This window comes from Sciurus vulgaris (genome assembly GCF_902686455.1).
Source record: "Sciurus vulgaris genome assembly, chromosome: 13".
Lineage (NCBI taxonomy): Eukaryota > Metazoa > Chordata > Mammalia > Rodentia > Sciuridae > Sciurus > Sciurus vulgaris.
Window position 1 is genome coordinate 16,155,173 of NC_136474.1, and position 22,538 is coordinate 16,177,710.

General features: G+C 41.5%; 1 protein-coding gene across 37 annotated transcripts in view; it reads left to right on the forward strand.

Moving 5' to 3' along the window:
* AOPEP (aminopeptidase O (putative)) overlaps window positions 1-22,538 on the forward strand; it is a 302,298-nt gene that overhangs the window by 26,603 nt on the left and 253,157 nt on the right. For 36 of the 37 annotated variants that reach the window (XR_013758742.1, XR_013758743.1, XR_013758744.1 and 33 more), the window contains one exon: window positions 10,450-11,381. Coding sequence is in view for 19 of the 37 variants with exons in the window: in XM_079108835.1 (XP_078964961.1) it covers window positions 10,585-11,381 (797 nt within the window). In the remaining 18 variants the exon portion in view is untranslated. Of the gene's footprint in view, window positions 1-10,449; window positions 11,382-22,538 lie in introns of those variants that run through there. The other variant, XM_079108836.1, reaches the window with a different exon arrangement.

Consider the following 22,538-nt stretch of genomic DNA (forward strand, 5'->3'; position numbering starts at 1 on the left):
AAGATTGGTATTTAAGTTGATACCATTCCACATGTGGTAATCCTGCAAAGTGCTACATATTTTTATTTATAGTTAAGGGAATAAAACAAAATCCACTTTTCATTATGTTATCTTGCATTATTTGCTCAGTGATAGGTGACATTGACTTGTGGGTATGAGTTTTGCAATGAAAGACCTTATTGTAGCATGGCGGCTGTGGGGGTCTATTCAGAGTTACAGTTCCAGAGGGATTTAAGTTCAGAATGTCCTGGTACTTGCACAGTTTAAAAATATAGCTTTATGTTGTTTTAACACTGTATTTTTACTCAAAGTAAAATAAAATAAAAAGGAGTGAACAAAGAGGGAAAACCTAAGGTTGTAGTGCTAGAAGCCAGATGAAACAACTGAAGGCATATCCTAAACTCAAGGATTACAATTGTACCAGAGATAATAGTGATCCTTTGAGTGGCCTGTTTCTGCTATTTAGAAATGACTTCAGCTTTGAAAATCCATCAACTGTTCAGCGATGCCAGAGAACTAGACCAGGCTGAAAGAAAAGTTCTTGGGGGCAGGGCAGTTGAACAGCCTGCCTCAGCCTTTGAGGAGCAAGTGGTTCCATGTCACCTCAGTTTATCCAGATCAGTGTTCCTGAGAGTGTTCTGAGGAAGGAAGGAGGTAGATACTTTGAAGGGTGAATTAGTTACAGATTATATTTGTTTTGAAATAGAAACATAATAAGTAAATACAAGGAAATTTTAGTTTGACCCAAGTAGACATTAGTTCAGTGTGCACTCATTCACAAGTTTGGATGATTAAATCAGGAATTTAGTAAAACATTTTGCTAAAAATAAATGAGGGATCTTCCAAAAAGTTGATAATGTAAGTAAGATTTTAGCACTAATATATCTGAAGCAAATATGCCCCCCTAATTCATTCAGAACTAAAAAGAAAACCATTCCACAATTTTCTGAGTCCTTCATCATTTCTGATGAGAAGTTACATGTCACTCTGACTGGAAGACAGCTTTCATCTGTGCCATCATTCCTTGGGTGTGCTGTGTCGTTTTATTGTGGCTGCTTGCAAGATTTTTTTATCTTTGGTTTTCAGCAGTATGACAATAGTGTACATAGACATGATTTCCTTCTTATTTGTCCTGCTTGAGCTTGTTCAGATTTACCAAATTTGCCAAATTTGGAAAATTTCAGTAATTTTAAAAATAATCCAGGGCTGGGCTTGTAGCTCAGTGGTAGAGCATTTGGCTCGCTTGCATGGGGCACTGGGTTTGATCCTCAACACCACATAAATAAATAAAACAAAGGTATTGTGTGTCCATCTACAACTAAAACATTTTTTAAAAAGTAGTCTATATCTTTTGGAACATGTTCAGAGGTTGCAAAGTTAGTGTAGGGAGTTCCTACACACTCCCCACCCAGCCTCCCCTATGGTTCACATATTACGTGATTAAGATGTATTTGTTAACTACAGTAATGTTGGTACAGTGTTATTAACTACAGTTTTTCTGCTGATGTCCCCCTTTTTGTTCCTGTTTTAGAATCCCATCTAGGATACCATATTTCATTTTTATCATCACATCCCATAAACTTCTCCATTTGGTAACAATAGTCTTTTAGGCTTTACTTGCTATTCGTAGCCCTGACATTATTGATGGGTGCTGATCAGATGTTTTTTAGAATGTCCTTCAGTGTGAATTTGTCTGCTATTTTCTCATGTTTACACTGATTTAGGGACGACTACAGAGGCAAGGTGCCTTTCTGACGTATCATATCTGGGGATAATGATAGCAATATGGCTTTATTTTGGTGAAATTCAGCTTGATAATGTGGTTAAGTTTGTGTGTACCAGATTTCTTTACTGTAAAATGAATATTTTTCCCATTCCCTGTTTGTTGGAATCAAGTAATTAAATCCAGCCTATACTCAAGGGGAGGGTGATTAATCCCTACCTCTTAGAAGAGGTAACATCTACATGTAATATTTGGAATTTTTCCATAAGAAGATATATCTCCCATTTATTATACAATCATTTGTTTGTATCAGAATAGACTCATGGATATGTATCTTATTCTTTGGGTTCTAATCCAGTACTACGATTATTTATGTGCTTGCTTAGATGGTTCCTGCCAATAGAAGCTCTTTCAGGCTGGTCCCTCTGGCCTTTTGAGATTCCCCGATTTTCCCTACTCTTTGCCTCTGTGATGTTCTAGGCTCTTCTTGTATTTTTCCTACTTTAGTCCTATGGTTGGCCATTTTCCCAAGGAGGCCTGGTTCCTTTATTGGAAAATGGTATTTAGAAACCAAGACCTAGGTGCTGGTTATGCTCACTGTTTCTTGTGTTGTTGTTGTTGTTTTTTAATAGTGTCTCTTGTTATCTCATTTTTTTTGACCTGTTCATTTTGGACTCCAGTTATATTTCTGTTAAATTTTTGGATTTTGTTCCATAGGTACCTGGGATGCTTCATTCCTTTCAACATTTTTTTTTTCTGTTTTTCATATTGAATTATTTCTGTATGACTATTTTCAAGTTCAGTTGCTCTTCTGTAATCTCTAGTCTGCTATTTGGTGAATTTTTTTTTTTTTTGTATACATTATTCTTCAATTCTAGAATTTATTTTGCTTTTTTTTTTTTTTTTTTTTTTCCTGTGCTAGGGATTGTGCTTGTGAGGCAAGCACTCTACCAACTGAGCTATATCCCCAGCCCTATTTTGCTTTTTTATTTTTAGTAATTCTATTTCTCTGTTGAGTTTTCCTTAGTTCATTTTATCATAGCATTTATACCTTTAATTATAATAGTAATAGCTACTTTAAAATCCTTGTTTGCTTATTCAACTCAAGTTGGTCTTCACTGATTGCTTTTTCTCTGAGTATGGTTTATGTGTTCTTTTTTTATGGTTAATATCATCCATACTTATAGAAACTCTGGATTCTGTTATGTTCCTCTAAAGGACATTAATGTTTTGTATTAGCAGGCGATTAACTTTACTGAATTTAGACTTCTAATAGTGCCTCCTCTAAAGTGGGAAGCGATCAGAATCCTGGTTTAGACAGTTTTAATTGGACTCTTTGGTCTGCCTCGTACTGTGCAGCTTGGGGGTCAAAAAGAGATGGCAAACTACAGTATAGTAATATATTCAAAGTGCTAGGTAAAAAAAATAACTCCACACTTAGTTAAGTAATTGCTTAACAAAGACATTGCAAACATTCAAGTGTTGAAAGAATTCACTCTTCAGTGCTTCTGAAAGAACTGCTAAAGATATACTTCATTAAAGAAGAAATTGGAGCAGGTGGGTTTTCCACATACCGCCATAGAATATCTGTCATCTCCCATGCTTTTCTACTCTGTGACCTTACCACTTGCCTACCAAAAGGAGGAGACTCTTCCCCTCTCCTCGAGTCTTCACTGCCTCATGATAGATTGTAGTGGATTGCTAACCATGTTGACTTTCAAGGCCAGGCAAGAAGAGGCCATGCAGCTTACAACTATTTTTTTGGGACACTTCCTTTGGGGCCTGCCAGCCTCTATGTCAGATGTCCAGCTGTTCTGAGATCTCCATATTGCAGAGGGTTGGCATGTCCAATCTGGTCGTCAGAGCCTCTAGATAAGCCCTTCTTCTAGCTGATTACCGGGAAGTGACATGGACCAATTCCTAAGCTGTAGAGGAATGGTGCCACCTGAGTGTTACCCAGAATAGAATAAAATGGTTGCAGTTTGAAGCCACAGAGTTAATTTGTCATGCAGCAACTGGGACAACATTGACACAGAAAGAAGGAGTGGGTTGTGTGACTCAATTGTGAGTAAGGAAGCTGGTGAACACATTTGTAAATACAAATAAGAAAAATGCACCTGTAAATACAAGTAAATACTGGCTTTTGAAAAATGCTGGATGGGGCACTGGGGTTGTGGCTCAGTGATAGAGCACTTGCCTAGCACATGTGAGGCCCTGGGTTCGATTCTCAGCACCACATTAAAAAAATGCTGGATGGGGGGTTTCTTAAAAACAATGTGGGGGCTGGGGAGATAGCTCAGTTGGTAGAGTGCTTGCCTTGTAAGCACAAGGCCCTGGGTTCGATCCCCAGCACCCCCCCCCCAAAAAAAAAAAATGTGATACTAAGATGTTAGCAACAGGATTATAGAAGTTGGTGTGGAATAATGAAGAAGAGAAACTGCTGATTAAACTTTCTAAGGTCCTTTTTTTTTTTTTTTAAATTTTTTAGTTGTCGATGGATCTTTATTTCATATATTTATTTATATGTGGTGCTGAGGATCGAACCCAGTGCCTCACACATTCTAAGCAAGCGCTCTACCACTGAGGCACAACCCCAGCCCAGGTCCTTGTTTTTTTGGAAGTCTTTTTGAGAGATGGACTTTAAGCCATTATGTTAAAGAAAGTAAATAGATTTTATAAGTAACACTAGAAGGAAAAACTGGAATGCAGGAAAAAGTTCAATAAAAATCTGAAAAGTAAAACTTTTAAGAAAGAAGCAAAGAAAATCTTGTAAATAGAAAAAGGAAAATAAGCGGGCTGGGGATATAGCTCAGTTGGTAGAGTGTTTGCCTCGCAAGCACAAGGCCCTGGGTTCAATCCCCAGTACTATTTAAAAAAAAAAAAAAAAAAAAAAGAAAATGCAAAATAAGCTAGGCATGCCTGTAATATCAGCTACTCAGAGTGCTGAGGCAGGAGGATCACAATGTTGAGCTCAGCTTAAGCAATTTAGTGAGACCCTTTCTCAAAAAACAAAACAAACAAACAAACAAGCAAAAAAAAGATCAGTGCCATTTGAACTATAATTGTGATAAATGTAGACAAATGAGTTTCAGTCAATAACAGCAATACTTATGTTAAAATTTCATCCAGATCCAGCCAGATGTTACCTTTTAAAGAGGCAGTCTAGCAAAACAATCCAAAGGGTTAAAAATAAGGGGATAGAAAAGATGTACCAGGAAGAAACAAACTGAAAGAAAGTAGGTGTGACAGCATTAATATCAGGCAAAATGGAGTTTTTAAGTGTTTTACCCCCAGAAGTTGCATATGTGAACTGGGAGATGTGTATAGGATGTGCATTGCATTGTTTGTAATGATGAAGATTTTAAGAGAAATCTCTTATCAATAGGGAAATATATAGACAGATGGTAGAATATTCATATGGAACACTAAACAGCAGTTAAAAGAAACAAACTACATCTATGTGCATCAACATGGGTTTATTTCAGTGCTGTTGAATAATATGTCAATGTGATGTCTAAACCCCAAACAGCAAATTTGGACTTCTAAGTTTCCTTTTAATCCTGAAATTATTTTACTGACGTTATTTGATCACAGCAATGAACTTTGTTCCTATGACTATATGCAGTTGAGTTTCTGAGAAATTGTGCCCAGAAGCAGTGTATTTCAGCAAGTAAACTGGCTGTGTCTAAGAGTATTTGATGTATCCTAAGGAACGCACGCTTGAAATAGACAAAGGTGTCATCCTCTGACCCTCTAAGTCTGTAGAATTAAATATTTAGTAATCACAGTATGTTCAGTGCTATGGAATAAGCACATATGCAAACATTTCTCCTTTCCCCTAAGTTGCTTAGGAGAGAAAAGACATGGGATAAAATGGTTGTAGGTGTATTCTGAGAAGAAAAAATGAGTGGTCTGGAGGAAGGTATTTGTTAAGTAGTAACTTTCTACCAGCCTGTAGAAATTACACAGCCAGACCTCTTCCATAAGTAGAAATGTTCAGATCATAAATGCCTTCGGATGTCAGTTTTGTAGATATTTATTGAGAACCTCCTGTGTCTTCTTAACATGGTGGTGAACACAAAAATGAATCAGGAGCCCCAAGGAGGTCACTGCGCACTGGCGGGTGGGGAGCTCTGAATCAGAGCAGCTAAGTTAAAGGCCAGGAGGATGGTATGCATTGCTTTGTAACTTGGAAGCCAAGTGAAATTGTTTCTTAGAATGATTGGGAATCTCCGTAGAGTCTGTTTCAGTTTGGGGGGTTGAAAGTGGCAGAGAAGTTTATTTTTCTGAGCCATACCTCTATTTATTATTGGACCCTCTTCCAACCCCTTAAGAAAAATATTGTTGTACATTAATCCTTTCAAAGCTTTTTAATGGTGTTGCTGAGACAATCACATAAGCATTTAAAAGACACACCACATAGCATACTTATTTTAGAGGCTGCAGTGGTCAGCCACTGGAACACTAATCATTGGTTTTGATAAAGGGGAGGGATTTTATATGTTATAGCTTATGACAGAGAATGGAAAAACTCTTCAGCGAGACACGCTGGCATTTTAAATTGGAGCACAATAATAGCCAAAAGTGCTGAAGTCAACGGACTGCTTAGAAATATGGTTACCATTTGCTGAGAGAGGCCTTTCAAGGTGGCCACAAACATGTGTTTGCAACCATACTCAGTTTGGTTTTTCCCTAAATGTGGGACTGTGACCCTGATTGACGCCAGTGAGAGCTGTGTACTTCCAGAGAAAGGAGATTTAGGTTTCAATAAACCTAAGACAAGTAGGAAATAGGTGAATAGGCCACGTAATAGTAACACATAATGTGGGTCGGAAACCAGGCACTGTGCTGCTCCTCCGGTCTTCTGGGGCTTGAGAAATCCTCCTTTTCCTCCCACAGTAGAATTCTTCACAAGAAGAACTGATTGCAACTTGAAGAAAACAAAGAAGGTAAAATGAGGGTGTGCAAGAGTACCTTAGAAGTGACATCTGGCTTATGACAGTATGAATGAGACAGCTGTGAGACTGGAAGATGCAAGTTCCAAGCAGAGCACCAGCGTGAGAGGAAAGTTCTGTGCCTCACAAACAGAAAGGAAAAAGGTGACCTTGGGCAAAGCTTTATTTTAAGTTGTAAAAGAGAGTTGCTTGAGTGAGCCTGAAAGTTTGTCCAGCCCCACAATTTAATGATATAAAGACTAGTTACAATAGACAGCAGAGGGCTGGGAATGTAGTTCAGTGGTAGAACACTGGCCCAGCAACTGCGTGGTCCTGGGTTTGATTCTCAGTACCTCAAAATGTATACATAAATAAGCAACAGTGCCAAATGTAATCTTTGTTTTTAAAGATGGTAGTGCCGGGGCTGGGGGTGTAGTTCAATGGTAGCACTCTCCTTGCCTAGCAAGTAGGAGGCCCTCAGTTCAATCCCCAGCACCACCAAAAAAAGGGGAGGGGGGCGGGTGGATGGCTGCCATTAGCCATAAGGGTCTTTGTATTGGATGGAATGGTGGTTGAGAGAGAAAATGTTAGCAAGAGAAAAAAAAAAAAAATCAAATAAAACAAGGTTGTAAGTTTGTAAATACAGTAAGTGGAAGGCGGTGGTGTTGGGGGAATGATTCCTGTTTCTGTCATTTCCTTCCTTATTGGGGGAATTCAATTAGTGTAACACTCCTGGTTCTGTGTCTTTATTTCTACCCTATGCAAGGTGGATTAGTCCAATAAATTTGGGCATGTTCTGTTCATCTCCTCCCCTTCAATTTTAGGCAGCAATCCTTCCCACAGAGAGCTGTTCTGTACAATTTCAGCCTGTAAGTCTAACTGGGAGCCAGGTGGGAATGCGTGTGCAACTCTTTCCTCTCCTTGGAGCTTTGACCTGACCCAGCATTGTCTATAACCAGCTGGGTCATGGGGAATGCAGTTTCCTGATATCTTTGGGTCTCACAGTGAGCTGTGTCCTCTGGGTTAGCTTTCCTAAGGATGGTGATATTTTGGTCTCCTTTTGCTATGTCTTTGCTGGTTTCTCAGTATGTTCAGCATTTGGATGGGAAAGAGAGTGCTGTTTATATGGCTCTCTCAAGACTCCAAAATTGGGATTTGAGGGCAGGATTAGCTTGGTTGAGAAGGGATGCTGTTCTCTCCAAATTAGAAGAAGGCAATAGTTAGGAGCAACTTGAGATGCTTTGAGGTATGATGAAGTTTTGGAGATCATCTTGGTAAAGTAGGACCCCAAATAATCAGCTGAGAACAAGCCAGCAGGCATGGAACTGGAAAATAAGAAGGAATGACTCAGAACGACCTCAGTGAAGCATGTATCCAAGAATCTGCTGAGAGGACCAAAGAATGGCCAGTCAGGGAAACAAGCACTTAACTGTTTAAAGTGTACTCCAGAGCTGGGCATGATGGTGCATGCCTGCAATCCCAGCTACTCCAGACACTGAGACCGGAGGATCACTTGAGCCCAGGAGTTTGGGGCCAGCCTGGGCAACTTAGCAAGACTCATAGAACAAAACAAAACAAAAACAAAAACCACACCACACAGCACACTTTTTTTAGAGGCAGCAGTGGTTAGCCACTGGATAATGACAGGTTTTGGTAACAATGGTTTTGATAACAGCCTGGAAAGGATAGGCTTTAAGGCAGTGTCACAGCATTGTTCTCTGTCACCAGGGACAAAAGCATCAAAAATTGTTCTATAAAATATATTTTATTCTTAAAATCTATAAACTTTCAGAAATAAATGAAGGAATCTATTAGGGTTAGACAATGAATAATTATATCAATATTGGTATCGGTGCTAAGCTGTTTTTCTTCAAATGTGATAAGTTTAGACAACCACTAAGGTTGTGTGTGTGTGTGTGTGTGTGTGTGTGTGTAACATAAAAAAATTATGTTTCTTAGAAAGCCCAGTCAACAACTGTATATTAGCAACTTCAAACACCAGCAGGATGAAGTTTTAACATCATTGTTTCTCACTGTTTGGATACAGTCAATGACTTTTTCAGAGGTTGTTATTAATTAAATGGCAATTCAATCACTTTCATGCAGAAAACAATATACCCTGCTTATCCCTTGTGCCCATCGACCCTTCTAGTACTAAGTACTAGCTTTTTCCTTAAAGAAATCTCATACTGTTCTTTACATCCTTGACTTCTCTCTACTCCTTTTGCATCATTACCACATGCAGCTTGGTGGAGGGGGATGGGGATCAATGAAGGATTCTGAGAGGCAGTTGCACTTGAACCAGGGTGTGGAGGGAGAACAGGATTTGGCTGGTGGGAGCCAGGAGCACGCCAGGTGCTCCTCAGTGCCAAGGTCTGGCAGGCAGGCCTGGTCTCAGCTCACTTTAGGGAGCAGTGTCTTCTAAGCAGGCCCTTTGGTTAGAGAACAGGGATGCAAAGGGAGTTTCATCCGCATAACTGGAAAAGTAGCTTCAGTTAGATTTACAAGATTGCAGGAGGTCCCATTTTTTAAAGTTAAGTGGGATTTTGGTGAGGAAATGTCTTTATGGGGAGGTAAAACCTAAAAATTCAGTAGGGTTGTTTGCTGAAATGGGATTCTAGAAAGAAGGGAAATAAAAAGATTTGGTAAACAGGCAGAAAAATTCAGAAGGGAAGTGAGGAAGAGTTGGGGGGCACCACAATTTGCTTGAAAAGTCAAACAAGTAATGTCGTTTTGTAGTTGACAGAAGAATGCCTCCTGATATTTAGAAATACAAAAATTGTTTTAAATATATCTACTCTGTCAGAGTTTTCTGTTTTTCTGCCATTTCATTTTCATTTTTGGTAAAAAGAATGAAAGAGAACAGCCTATGTTAAAAGAAATTAGGTACACATCAGGGACTGAATAATTCCAAATAATTTTTCTTTCAGCTGCATTACTGTTATATAATAAGAATACATTTTGATTCAGAACTTTTATGAAGAACTTGTATGCTTTATTGCAACATCTGTTTCCACATTTTAATTTCTCTCCTTCCTTTTATAGGTATTTGCATACTATTTTTTTTTTTCAAATGAGAAGACCTTTTGTTTGCCACAAAAAGGCTATTATCCAGAATGTTAATGGATTTTCAGCTATTAAGATGTAATGATATACCTTGAGTATTTAACTATAAATTTGAAAAATCTCCATGAACAATCTCAAAGGAATACTTAGAATGCACTCCTGGTAAATTGGCTCATTTTCCCGTAATTTACTGGAAGTGCTGATAGGAGAGCAGCCCTAATGTGAAAAGTGCATTAATCCCTGGAGTTACATTGTATGTATTAAATTATTACTCTCAAAGAATAAAATGTATAAGTCCATTTAGCCCTCATTCATACTTGTTACTTAGAATCACAGGAGAGAAACAATCACTTATCTTTTGATGCACAAAATTAGAAATGATACATTTAATATCTTCTAAAACAAGAAGCACAGTGATGCTCAGTTATGATTTTGCATAACAATTGCTCTTTTCCAAAACAAGGACTTTTCTAGTGAGGAACACAATTCTTCCAGCTTTTTAGAGGCCCATTTCATTCCGTTGGTAATCGAAATATTTTTAGAAACCCATAATGCAGCTTTCTTTCATGTCAGTCAAAAAGCTTAGTGTGCCTTCTAGCCATGAGTACCTGCCACACTGGGGGATTGTTAGGGATGGTAGTCAACATATAGGAGCAGCGGTTTACAGGAGTGTTTAGGGTCTTATTTGGAATATCATCTAATTGCGTTTTTCTTCTTTGCCAGGAGACTAAAGTTGTGGAAGCGTAACTTGTGGCATAGGTGTTTTTTGAGGAAGCAGCCATTTATGAATCTGGAGGATTAAGGCAAGAGAGGAAGCTCCATCTGAGATTTTAACCAACCTTTCAAACAGCAAACTACACCATGGACCTGAAGCTAGACCCTTCCCGAGATGATCTGCCTCTCATGGCCAACACCAGCCACATGCTTGTGAGGCACTATGTGCTGGATTTAGACGTGGATTTTGAAAGTCACATCATTGAGGGCACCATAGTGCTTTTCTTTGAGGATGGAAAACAAGTCAAGAAACAGACCAGTTCCACCAAGGAAACCTGCCAGTTGGAGTCAAGTGAAGCCTGCAAACTTAGGACACCTGAACCTTGCCATATTCCTGTGACAAATGTAAGGACCTTGTCATCTAAAATGGGATATAATGATTTTGCAATCTGTGATAAAGGTGAAAAAGATACTTCTGATAAAGATGGTAACCATGACAACCTGGAACAGGCTTCTGGTCTCTGTAGCTCACAGTACTGCTGCGACACAGGGGACCACGGGAGGGAGGGTTTTTTGCTGGTGCTGGACTGCTGCGATTTGTCTGTGTCAAAGGTCGAGGAGGTGGATGTCGCTGCTGTGCCAGGCATTGAGAAATTTACAAGGTCTCCGAAGCTCTCGGTTATTTCTGAGGAGCTCAGGAATGAGGTTGTTGGTGAACTTGTGACTCTGCCTGCAGATCGTTGGAGGGAGCAGTTAGACTATTATGCTCGCTGCAGCCAGGCTCCTGGCTGTGGGGAACTGTTCTTTGATACTGATACTTGGAGCTTACAGATCAGGAAGACAGGGGCTCTGACAGCTTCTGAGTTTCCTCATGCCATCAGGATATGGTACAAGACCAAACCCGAGGGGCGGTCAGTTTCTTGGACCTCAGACCAGAGTGGCAGGTAGGTTATCTGAGCATTCCACAGCCCCACTAATCTCACACACTTCAGGAGTGCTCTCAGACAAGGGACCAGGTCTGTGGAGATGCTCCCACTTATTCTGTGGTGGTACCCAGGTAGCCTCGAATACTTAGACCCACAGAAAAGCAGGTACCTCCCCAGGTACGCTGAACCCTTAAGAGGATTACCTCCTGTAAGTCAGGATGAAAAGATTACCTATTAAGCTCTGGCATTTTGGAGTGAGCATATTGAAAGACAAGCTTAATGGTGAGATTCTGAGCCTACCTCCTGGTGGAGATCCCTGTGACTTTCAGTGCAGTCGATGGGAATGTTGTGTCTCTGAGCAAGTATTTTTTCGAAATTCCTTCATAGTCCCCCTAAGAGAATATAGAATGCTGTGAAATTGGGTCGGTGCCAACTCTGCTTTGTGACATTCTTACTGTGCCTCTCTGGACAGCCATGCCTCCCTGGACTTTGTCAGTTGTGGTATGATGTGAGCCTCCAGAGGACTTGAAAGATCTGTTTCTGAGGAGTGGTGCGGTCTGTCCCATGAGGCTGTACACTGCCCCTCTGGCAGTGACTCTTGGTGTTCCGTACTGGGAAGCTTCCTGTTTCCGGTGCAGGGAAAGGATGATGAGGTTTCCTTTTCCAGGGAGTGCATTTAGGCAGCCTTTCATCCTTTTCTTGTGGCCCTTTCTCCAACATTGTCTAAATTTTTTATGATTTAAGAATTACTTTTTATTATTATTTTTTGATTCATTGTACACAAATGGGGTACCACTTTCATTTCTCTGTTTGTACATAAAGTAGAGGCACACCGTTTGTGTAATCATATGTGTACGTAGGGTAAGATGTTTGTCTCATTCTATTATCTTCCCTTCCCCCCACCCCTCATTTGATTCATTATTTTGCCTGTTTTTTGTGTGTGTGCTAATGTACCACCAATCATTGCAGAGCTTGGGTGGAGGGATGTGGATCTCTGTTGCTGCCTTCGTGAGCCTTCTTTACAGCTTTGGGAGCAGTGCTGTCCTGCAGTTACTTACATGGCTCCTCTATCAACCCCCCCAAAAAATACTTCTTAGTTTTTTTTTTTTAAGCATCACTTTGACTTTGAGCTCTAATTGTCCCATTCTTTGCCTCTAATCTTACCTCCCACTCTGGTCCCTAGCCCTCTCAGAATGAGTTCACTTCCTGTCTCATTTCTGCTAGTCTGAGACAGCCTTTGGGAAATTACAGAGTTTGGATAAACTTACATCAGTACCAAAGCATAGTGATTGATTTATGGAATAAGTTATTGGATTTTCTTTGAAGACCTGGAGAGAAAGAAACAGGTGTTCTTATTGTATATCTAGATTTGTATGAAATTATTAAAAATGTGATTTTCAATAAGATTTAACAGTATACATCTTTGAATATTTAGCTAGGAAATTATAGCTTTTATACTCCCAAATATTTTTGAATAGAGTAATGGGAAAGAAGAAACTATTGACATTGTTTGGAAGAAATGTTAATGGCCTCAAACATGACTTTCTCTCCTAAGTGCTTTCAACAAGGAAAGACATTAGACTTGAATGGTTGCCAAATCGCTCTGACTCTCCCACATGCTAATGAGTAAGTGTTAGGCTTTACCCGTAACAGTTTGGATGCTTTGAAGTTGACTAAGGATTCCAGGTTGCCAGACAGCAATGTGAATGAACAGTAATTGTCAGGTCATAATACTTTGTGAATTATAATTACTTGAAAACATAAAATTTCATAATTATTTGAAAAATACAATTAGATAGAGCTTATTTCCTCCAGGGAATAGTCAACATTTATTAAAACTAAAGTAGTTGTTACCATTTTAGTTCACTACTGAACTGAACTAGTTATTACTAAAATGTCTACTCATGAGTGGCAGAATACTGTCAGAATATTTACCATGAAGTCTTGGTCCTGGGTGGGAAATCTTTTATTCCTGTTTACAGATAGGAAAATTTAATAAAGTGACAAACTCCTAGAAAAATCAGTGTCTCAGTTGTGAAAAGAAGTAGCTTTTCTTACTTTTGATCTTTCTCATGTTGCTTAGATGCAAAGTTTTAAAGTACATTTTAAAAATTAATTATACTAACTTTCCATAAATTTCTATTTTAAAGCAGAAATTAGACAAAAATTTACAAATTTCTATATTGCAATCTTTCAGTTTGTACCAGTGGTTTTCCACCTCCCCTCCCCATGACAGTAAAGAATAAAACTTAAATCATTTTGTTTGATAATAAATAATCATGTGGGAGGTCAGATAATCCCAGGATGGAAGGCAAAATGCGATGCAGTCTGTGACAGCTGTGTGAAGCAGCCCCTGGGAAGGCAGCAGGGAAAGTGTCACCCTAAGTAACTTTGTTTTTTCGTGTGTGTATGGTGCTGGGGTTAAACCCAGGAACTCACATGTGTTCGGCAGTGACAGAGATGTCACTAAGCTCTATCCCAGCCTGCCCTCAGTAACTTTGGAGATGATGGAGTCTGTAAGACAGGTCAGAATGGGCTGCGGTACATGAATCCTATAATGGAGTTGATGAACTTGTTTCCCATGGGGTGCAGTTGGCAGTGCTGATGATGCTGTGCCTGTGCAGTGGAATGGAGCAGCTATATAAATGGGCACCAGAAGGCCAAAACCAGGCTTCTCACTGGTGAAGTGGGAGGTTACCACACTGTTTTAGTTACTACTAAAATATTTACCCTTCGCAAGGGGAAGAGGCTAGAATGATCCATTCACGATGGATCAGAGTTGGAGACATTGCTGCAAACTCGTTTATCTTAACATAATATGAAAGATTGCGTATAGAAATACAGACATGTACGTTTCCAAGGGTTAGTACACATACATATATTTCTTTGCTCATCATCTGAGAGGGCCCAGGGCCTGGGTCATGGTTTCTGATACCATTCTCTAATGAAAGGAACCATTTCTTGGAGTTTCTTGGAGAAATGGCCAGGACTGGGACGAGAATATACAAGGTGGGCGTGGAGCTTCTTACAGTGTCAGAAAATGAGGAAGTGTTCCAACAGTAGCAGACATCCACCGCAGCGGGAGAGTGTCCAAGGGACAAGCAGCCACCTGAAAGAGCTCCTGATGGTAGTAGTTCTGCCAGAAGACCCAGAGTGCACAACAAATGTTCCTAAGTCCAAACTGATAGAAATAAGTAGTCGGACAAATGGCCAGGTGCTGAAGAAGAGAGGCACAGTGCAGGAGAGTTCTGAGTCAGCCACGTCTGCTTCCCATCCTGCAGGACCGGAGCCTCACTCCGGCTCTGTGGGTGTGAACTGCATGTACTGCTCCCTTCCAAAGAATGTGGGATGGAGAGAGGGAGAGTCACTTTACACCTGGGAAAGCTGGCTGTGCTGTCTCCAGGATGATCTGGGTCAGTATCAAGGGAGATAGGCAGACTGATGGTGTGTCCCTTGGGTATGATGTAATGAAAAGGGCAATTTTTGTGGTCTTCCTCCCCAAAGACCTAACTCCAAATTTTGAGAAAAACATTAGAGAAATCCCAACTGAGGAGCATTTGGCACAGTATCAGAGAGTATTCTTCAACACCGTCAAGAGCAGCATGAACAAGCAAAGTCTAAGGAATTGTCAGAGTCAGGAGGAGCCTGCGGAGACATGATGATTGAAAGTGATCCAGTGTCCTGAGATGGCAAAAGGATAGTCAGGAAAAACCGAGGAACTCTGAATGCAGTGTACACTTTGGGTATCAGTAATGTTCACTCCTTGTGATCAATAAGATATATAAATGGAGATAGATATAGATATATAATAGGAGAAACTAGGTATTATCTTTAAAAACATCTAAACATCTAAAACTGTTCAAAAGAAAGTTTATTAAAAAAAAAACAAAAAAACAAAAACTTCAGACTTAGGAAAGTCACCATCTTTCTCTCCTGAGATCCCTCTGTGAGAGCTGTCCTCCACTTCTGTCAGTAAGTGCAGCGTCTCTGGAGAAGAACCAGGGTGTTCAAAATTATAAAAGAAAGAGAGGTCATCCTCTACATAATCGTCAGAAGTCTTTCTTCCCTGTTGTCATTCTAGTTCTAACGTGAAGTACCTGGAGGTTATACCCTCCGTTCGCCTGTCTTGGTTCAGCCACTGGAGCTGTGCCAGCTCTTGAACCTAAAGGTCCTTCCTGGCCTCCACCCTCATATACAGGATTGCAGGTGACATTTAAGAATGACTGGCAGAGGGAACACGTCTAACAATCCTATGCTACACGCTTCTCGGAAAAGATGTTTACTTTGATGTGCCGTGTGGGCTTGTGTGCCCTTTAAAAATATTGTGGTGAAAGCAAGGGCAGGGTCAGGAATATATAAAGGTGTTCTTGCAGAGGTGGAAAGGAACATGACTTAGTATCTTTTTTATTCTAGTTCCTAAATGTACCTAAGAAAAGACTTTAAAAATGGAAATCCTTATTCAGAGTTCATGTGTTTTCTTCATTTTCCTTGCATTTCTTGCATTTTTTCTGTTTTACTGAATAAAATGGTGTTTACTTTTTAATTAATTTTAGTTGTAGATGGATGCAAAACCTTTGTTTTATTTATTTATTTTTATGTGGTTCTGAGGATTGAACCCAGTGCTTCACACATGCTAGGCAAGTACTCTACTACTGAGCTGCAACCGAAGCCCCTAAGTGGTTTTTAAAACCATAATCCACCCTCTTTCCCCTTAGGATCTTGATGGTAGTTAGGGAAGCAGCCTTGTAGTCTAGCAGGTACCAGCTTAGTCGATGACATTAGTGAATGAGGGTCAGATAGAGGGGAAACCTATTAGAAAAACTACAATTTGGGTTGCCATTCAGGATAAGAAAACTGACTGGGGGAAGTACATTACAAAGCTAAAGTAATATTAAAATTTAAACTTTGCTAAAGCACTGTGATGTTCTTTTGATTTAGACTAGACTGACCAGGATAAAGTTGGCAAAATGTGACTTTTTTCTTTGTTATCTTTATTGCTCAGCCATTGGAACAAGAAAGAAGTATACTTTTGGAGTATTTTTAATTGAACATTAAAATCAGATGTTAAACATACCCCCTTCCCCACACACTGAATTAACTTTATTATTTTGTATCTCACTATAAAGGAAAGTTTTAAATTTAAAAGAATGAGCAGAAAATGTTCCCAAAGAGATTTCGGGTGTAAAGGAAACATTTCTACAATTAGTGCCTTTTTTTTTTTTTTTTTTTTCTTTTTTTTCTTTACTTGCTTTAAGAAACCAGTACAAAATTCATGAGAACTAAACTGGAAATACAGGTTAATTCTGTGATATGATCATATAATTACAAAGGAGTCAGTAATTCCAAACTCAAAAATGTCTGAAAGGGCTCCTGTTTTAGCCTCCTCCTCCCACATCCTTACATATGCCTGCATTTCCCAGAATCCCAGTTGAGCCCCTAATGAAGAAAAGATGGCAAGGGATGATCTTAAGCTAAACAAGTACCCCAAATGCCCAAACATAAAACGAGGAACCAAATAGCAGAAAACAGTGAAAGTCAGTGGCATGTATGACTGAGAGTGGAGTGAGTTGAACAGACCCAGAAGTGAGGGCAGGAGACGTGAGTACTCGCCTCAGCTGTTCTGTTAACCAGCCCAGGACTTGAGACAAGTCGCTTTTAATCTCAGAGCTTAATTTTCTCCTGTGTAAAATGAAGTTTCCAGGAAAGGACCTCCAAATGAGAACTACTGTAGATGCAAAGCTGGATCCCTGCTTATGAATGGGCTTCCAGATGACAAATACTGTCTTTGCCTTTATGGGCGGCTTGCCTGTCTTACGCCCAAAACACGTCAATAAAGAAGTGGCTAAGTTCTGGCTTAGAGCTGCTTCAGTCCTGTCCAGATCAAAGTTGTATCCTCTTTGGACCTGTGTACAGTCAGTATGATTGATGAATTCTGGTTTTGGTGATTGTGCCATGATGTAGAAAGATAATAAGGAAAGGGTGTGGGTAGTGTGTAGGGGAAGAGAGAAAGAGTGAGTCATACTTGACTTGTCCTATCCCAGTATTTTTGGCTTCTTGGTTTTTGTGGCATAAGAAAGCAAAAAGTTTTTGCTTACCAACAATGGAGACTGTAACCTCGTTTGAATGAGAACATGGAGTTGTAAAGAAGATTAGGTACAAAGAGAACAGATTGAACAAGACTGGAGAAGGCCTGAAGACTTTGTAACCTGGGAAGCTTTTAAAAGATGATGACTGATGTGTCCTGTATGTGGCTCCTGGCCATGGCATAGAGACCAGGCCTCACTGTTGGAAAGATCCCATCCTCAATACACGTGGGTCCTGCAGGCTCATCGCCTCCTGCTGATTCTCCCCGCAGACTTTCCTCAGTACCTGGACTATGATCACCAGTCTCTGAAAAGGGGCGACTTGATGGAAAGTAGTAGAACTTATCAACTGTTTTGAACTTTTCTTGTGACTGCAAAAAGACGAATGCACATAGTTGTCAGCTGAAGAGCAAGAAAACACATGGTTCCAATGAATCCCCTCCCTACAGGTTCCCTTATAGCCAGCTCCTGAGGATGCTTACCTTGGAGGCACGGTCAGTGTGGCTTGGCTTTCTCTGACCACTCCATGAACACAGGCATTTAACAGGAAGCTGAAGCAATTGTTATTGTACAGGTTCTCTCAGGTTAGAAGTTCTTTAATGGCAGAGAGCCATGGACCTGCCTCTCCACCCATCTTGCCACATTTCCCTTTTCTTTGTGATTGCGTTGTCCTTAATCCCAACTCCTCTGCAGTGAACCTGGGCTGCCCAGGGGGTCTCCCTCAGGGGTGGATCTCCCAGGGCATGTGAGATGTGAACCCTGGTAAGAGAGCGTTTTTCCTTTGCGTGCTAGAAGGAATTATTCCGTCTGGAAATAATGACGTTAGAAGCATCAGAGAATTCCAGGCTGGCGCCTGCACATCTCTCCCACAAGCCTTTTAGCAACAGAGCTGAGGTGCAAGGCTGTGCATGTTGAATAAACACAGCTGCATTTATTTCAGTGATTACACATTCAGATACTGCACAGCCTGTTTATAAATGCACATTGATTTTCCTCCCCTCTGGGTGAGGGGCCAGGGAAGCAGCAGTCAGCTTGCATATGCAGTCTCATTTGAATGTGTGCATGAAGGGAGCCATCTTTTCTCTTGAGTCCCTACATAAGGGAGTACCATCACATGACTCTGTGAAGACCCATGTTTACCTGTCCTGCGTCTGCTGGCAGTTGCCCCAAATTCCATCAGGACTTATCCACAGGATGAAGCTTTCATCTCTGTTAAAACATAGTTACCTAACTTTAACTTGTTTTCAGTGTTTGCACTAGGATGTGAGACGTGCTGGATACCAAGCTGTAAAAGATCAAAGGCTTTTAGTTATAAAGAGTCTAAACCCTGGCACTTGGTTTGGGCATGTTGGGAAGGGAGGAGTGAGCCTATAGCTGAGAAAGAGGGAAGGGCAGAGAAGAGGCCGCTGGGATCACAAAGGGACTGCGTTTTCAAGAAGGCGTGCCTAGGGCCTCCCTCCATCTGTGAAAACGTTCCAACAAAAAGCGATTGAGTCTTACTCTAGACATGGGTGTGTTTATGGGTGTGGCTGTTAAGACTGGTGGCTGGACCTATGCTTTCAGAGCTGTAACTCTGGGATGCCAAGTGGGAAGTTAGAAAGAAAACATTTTGACTTTAACAGAAAGGGCATTTCAGCCGTGTAGAGGGTAGGGTAGGAAAAGAGAATCCTGAGGACATCAAGATGTTGGAGGCAGTGCTTCCTTAGGGCCTGACCAGGTAACGAACCCCTTGATGAAAGAGTTTAGTTACCCAGGCAACAAAATGGCAGAAAGGAAGAGAATGACAGAGGGAATCTGGACAAAATTCTAGAACAAAATGTCTTGAACTAGATTGTGAGAGAGGACCTAATTCAAAACCGGGGACGAAAAAGCGTGGTTTTTTAAGCCAGGCAGTGGAAGGATTTCCCCTGACTTGTTGGCACACTGGCTCCAGTCTGCCTGCAGATCAGTGCTATTTCATAAAGTCATCCTTCCTAAACTTCCTGAGTTAGCTCTGATTTTAGACAGTCCCATTTTTGGACACCACACTGGTATTAACAAGTTTCCAGGGCTGAGGTTGTGGCTCAGGGGTGGAGCACTCGCCTAGAATGCGTGAGGCCCTGGGCTCGATCCTCAGCACCACATAAAAATAAAATAAAGGTATTGTGTCTACCTACAACTAAAAAATACATTAAAAAACCCCCCAGCAACACAGCCTCCAATATCCATAAATTGACCTCTGCTGGATGCTGTGTAAAAGCCCTTTGTAAACAGATGAAATAGTTAGGGGCCCTTTATCTTCTCCCCTTGCCCCTTTCTGAGTTTCCTAGCTTAGTAGCATTACCAACCATCTTGTCACTTGAGCCAGAAACCTCAGAAAATTCTGTGTTCATTGTCTAATAACTGCATAATGAATTGTTCCAAAATTGATCAGCCTGAAACAACCAACATTGCAATGTTGCCTAGCTTTTGAGGGTCAGGAATCCAGGAGCAGGCTATCTGTAGCTCCTGGCTCAGACCCTCCTATGAGGTTGTGGTCCAGCTCTCATATGGGCCTGTGGCCATCTCAGGACCTGAGTGAGATGGAAAATTCTCTTCCACATTCAGTCCTGTGGTCATTGCAAGCTCAGTTTCTGACTGACTGACCAGAGGTCTCCATTCCTCACCATGTGGGCTCCTCCCCTAGGCTGCTGACTGTTCTCAGGACTTGGCAGCCAGATTCCCACAGAGCAGATGGTGAGAGGGAGAGAGAGAGAAGAGAACCCCAAAGACAGAAGCCACTGATGTTTTAAATAATCTCATCTCAGCAATAAGATGAGAATGGTCATCACTTCTGCCACATCCTGTTGGTCACAGAGACCAATCCTGGTTCAGTATGGAAATGACTACATGCTGGTGTGAATAGCAGGTGGCAGAGTCACTGGGGGCTCAGCTTAGAAGCTGGTGCCTCAAAGAGGTCTCTCTTTCCTCTTTATCTCCTTCAGATAAGTTACCAAATTCTTCCATTTCTCCTGTGCAGGATTTCTCAGATGTGACTCATCAAAGTCCTGATTGTTTCTTTAGGGAAGAGGTGTGGAGTCTGCTGGAGGAAGCCCAGGAGCCCGCAGGCCTGGGACACAGGTGGAGTGCATGGTGCTACTCTGGCCCGGCCCGCCGGCCTTGCAGGGAGCAAAAGAGCAGTGTGTTGGCAGGCCAAGTTTCTCAGGGAGGGTTTGTTCCCTGTGCAGGGCAGAGAGGATCCCTCACTCTAGAGTTCCCCAGATACTTTCAGACTGGGCCTGAGCACCGTGGGACTTGAGCCCCCCAGGTGGGGTCAGGCCTGCTTGTGCACAAGGTCTGAGGAGAGCGCTAGACAAGGAGCTTCACTTCTCTGTGACCGTCACGGGTTTCCCGCTACAAATGCCTTGAGACTGGAAGGGGCTTTCTGGAACTCTCAAACCAGAAAGTCTATTCTGCTTCTGTGAGAAAAAAAGCCCTCTTTCTCATTGTCTCCTGCTGTCAGAGGATGCAGGAGTTGTACAGCCACTTGGCCAGTAAGAATATGTCCCCTATTAACTGTTCTTTCTTCTCCTTCTGGGGACCTTCCTCTCAGATGGGCTTTTGGGGAAAAAAAAAAACACCCAATAAGCAGAATTTTCCAAATTAGGCATCCTTGACACCATCTGCCTGGGTGATTTGAGCTGCTGTGGGATCCCTCTTGCCTCCTGCTGCCCCACTGGGAGGAGGTTAGAACTAGCAGCCTCTCTTATTAGGATCTTAAACAGCCTGAGGCTGGACAGTTAACTAAGGTTAAGCCAATTAACCAAGGACCCAAGGGGACCAGAGTGAGAACTCAGAACTCATTGAAATTGATGGGAGAATCTGGGGTCTTATATGAAAATTTGCTCTTTATTCTTGGAACTATGAACTTGAGATAAAGAATCATAGACTTACTAGCCAGAATAGACAATAAAGGTCACCTACCTGTCCTTCCCTGTCCTCATTTTACCTGTGACAGGCAGGTGAAGGGACTTGCCTACAGTCATTTAATAAATTGGTAAACCATCCTGACTAACATTTTCTGACTTTCTTTGAAACCGCGTTGTCTGGCATGCTCACTTCTGGGTAGGTGTGCATGCACCGCGCCCTCTGTTCGCCCTAAGACCCAGTTCTGCTGTCAACCTGATCTCCCCTGGAGGAAGGACTTCATTTCCCAGGCTCTTGTCTTCTGGCTTCCTGCTAGGTTTGGCCAATGGCGGGCACTGATGGAAGATTTATTTAAGAGCTGGAGTTGGCAAGAAACAAGCCATCTCTTATTTCTCCCTGCTTGCATATGACTGTGTCTCCTCTGTAGTCCTGGCTCCTACTGGACAGTCCCCTGTAACTTGGGCTTCTGCCAGGTGCCCCTATTGCTGTGGCCTGGTGACATAGCTCCTCCACTTAGTGAAGTCCCCACTGCTCACTGCTGGGACTGGTCTCTGGCTTGCCTGAGCCAACTGTGCCTGTTGGCTTCTCAGCTCCTATGTCATTTGTGCCCAGTTTCCTATGTGGTCACCTTTGCTTGAGAGGGTCCTTCTGAGCTCTCTTCTCCTCACTGGACCCTGACCCATAGTGTAGGACTGTCATTCTTGGGCTTCTGCACATTGTAGGGTGTCAATGGAAAGGAAAGCCGGTTTGTCAAAAAGAAGTGGTGCTGTTTCTTTGCTGTTCACTTACACTGTAAATCAAGCTGATCAAACAACATCACGTTTGTCATAAATTCTGAAAAATAAAAAGTGGTAATATTTTCCTGAGGAGTCAGTCTTGTGCCTTCTGCTCTGTGATTCAAAAGAATGAATTCCTTTGATTTTGTAGGTCCTTTCCACCTCCCAGCCATGGCTTAATCATGGAAGACTCCTTCTCGGTTTGGGTGGGTTTATATTTTTTGTTGTAGCAGAGTCTTGCCATCATTGGTTTGGTACACTTGCTGGTAACAGCTCTGTACACTTGGCCTTCCCATCACAAGCCTGCATGTCAGGACCCACAGTCCTGTTTACATGCCAGCCCCTGTTCTTGGCCTTCACACAAGGATTCCCACAAGGCTTCCATTGGAGAAGGTGGTTTCTAAGATTGGGGTATCTGCCTGCCAGCACTG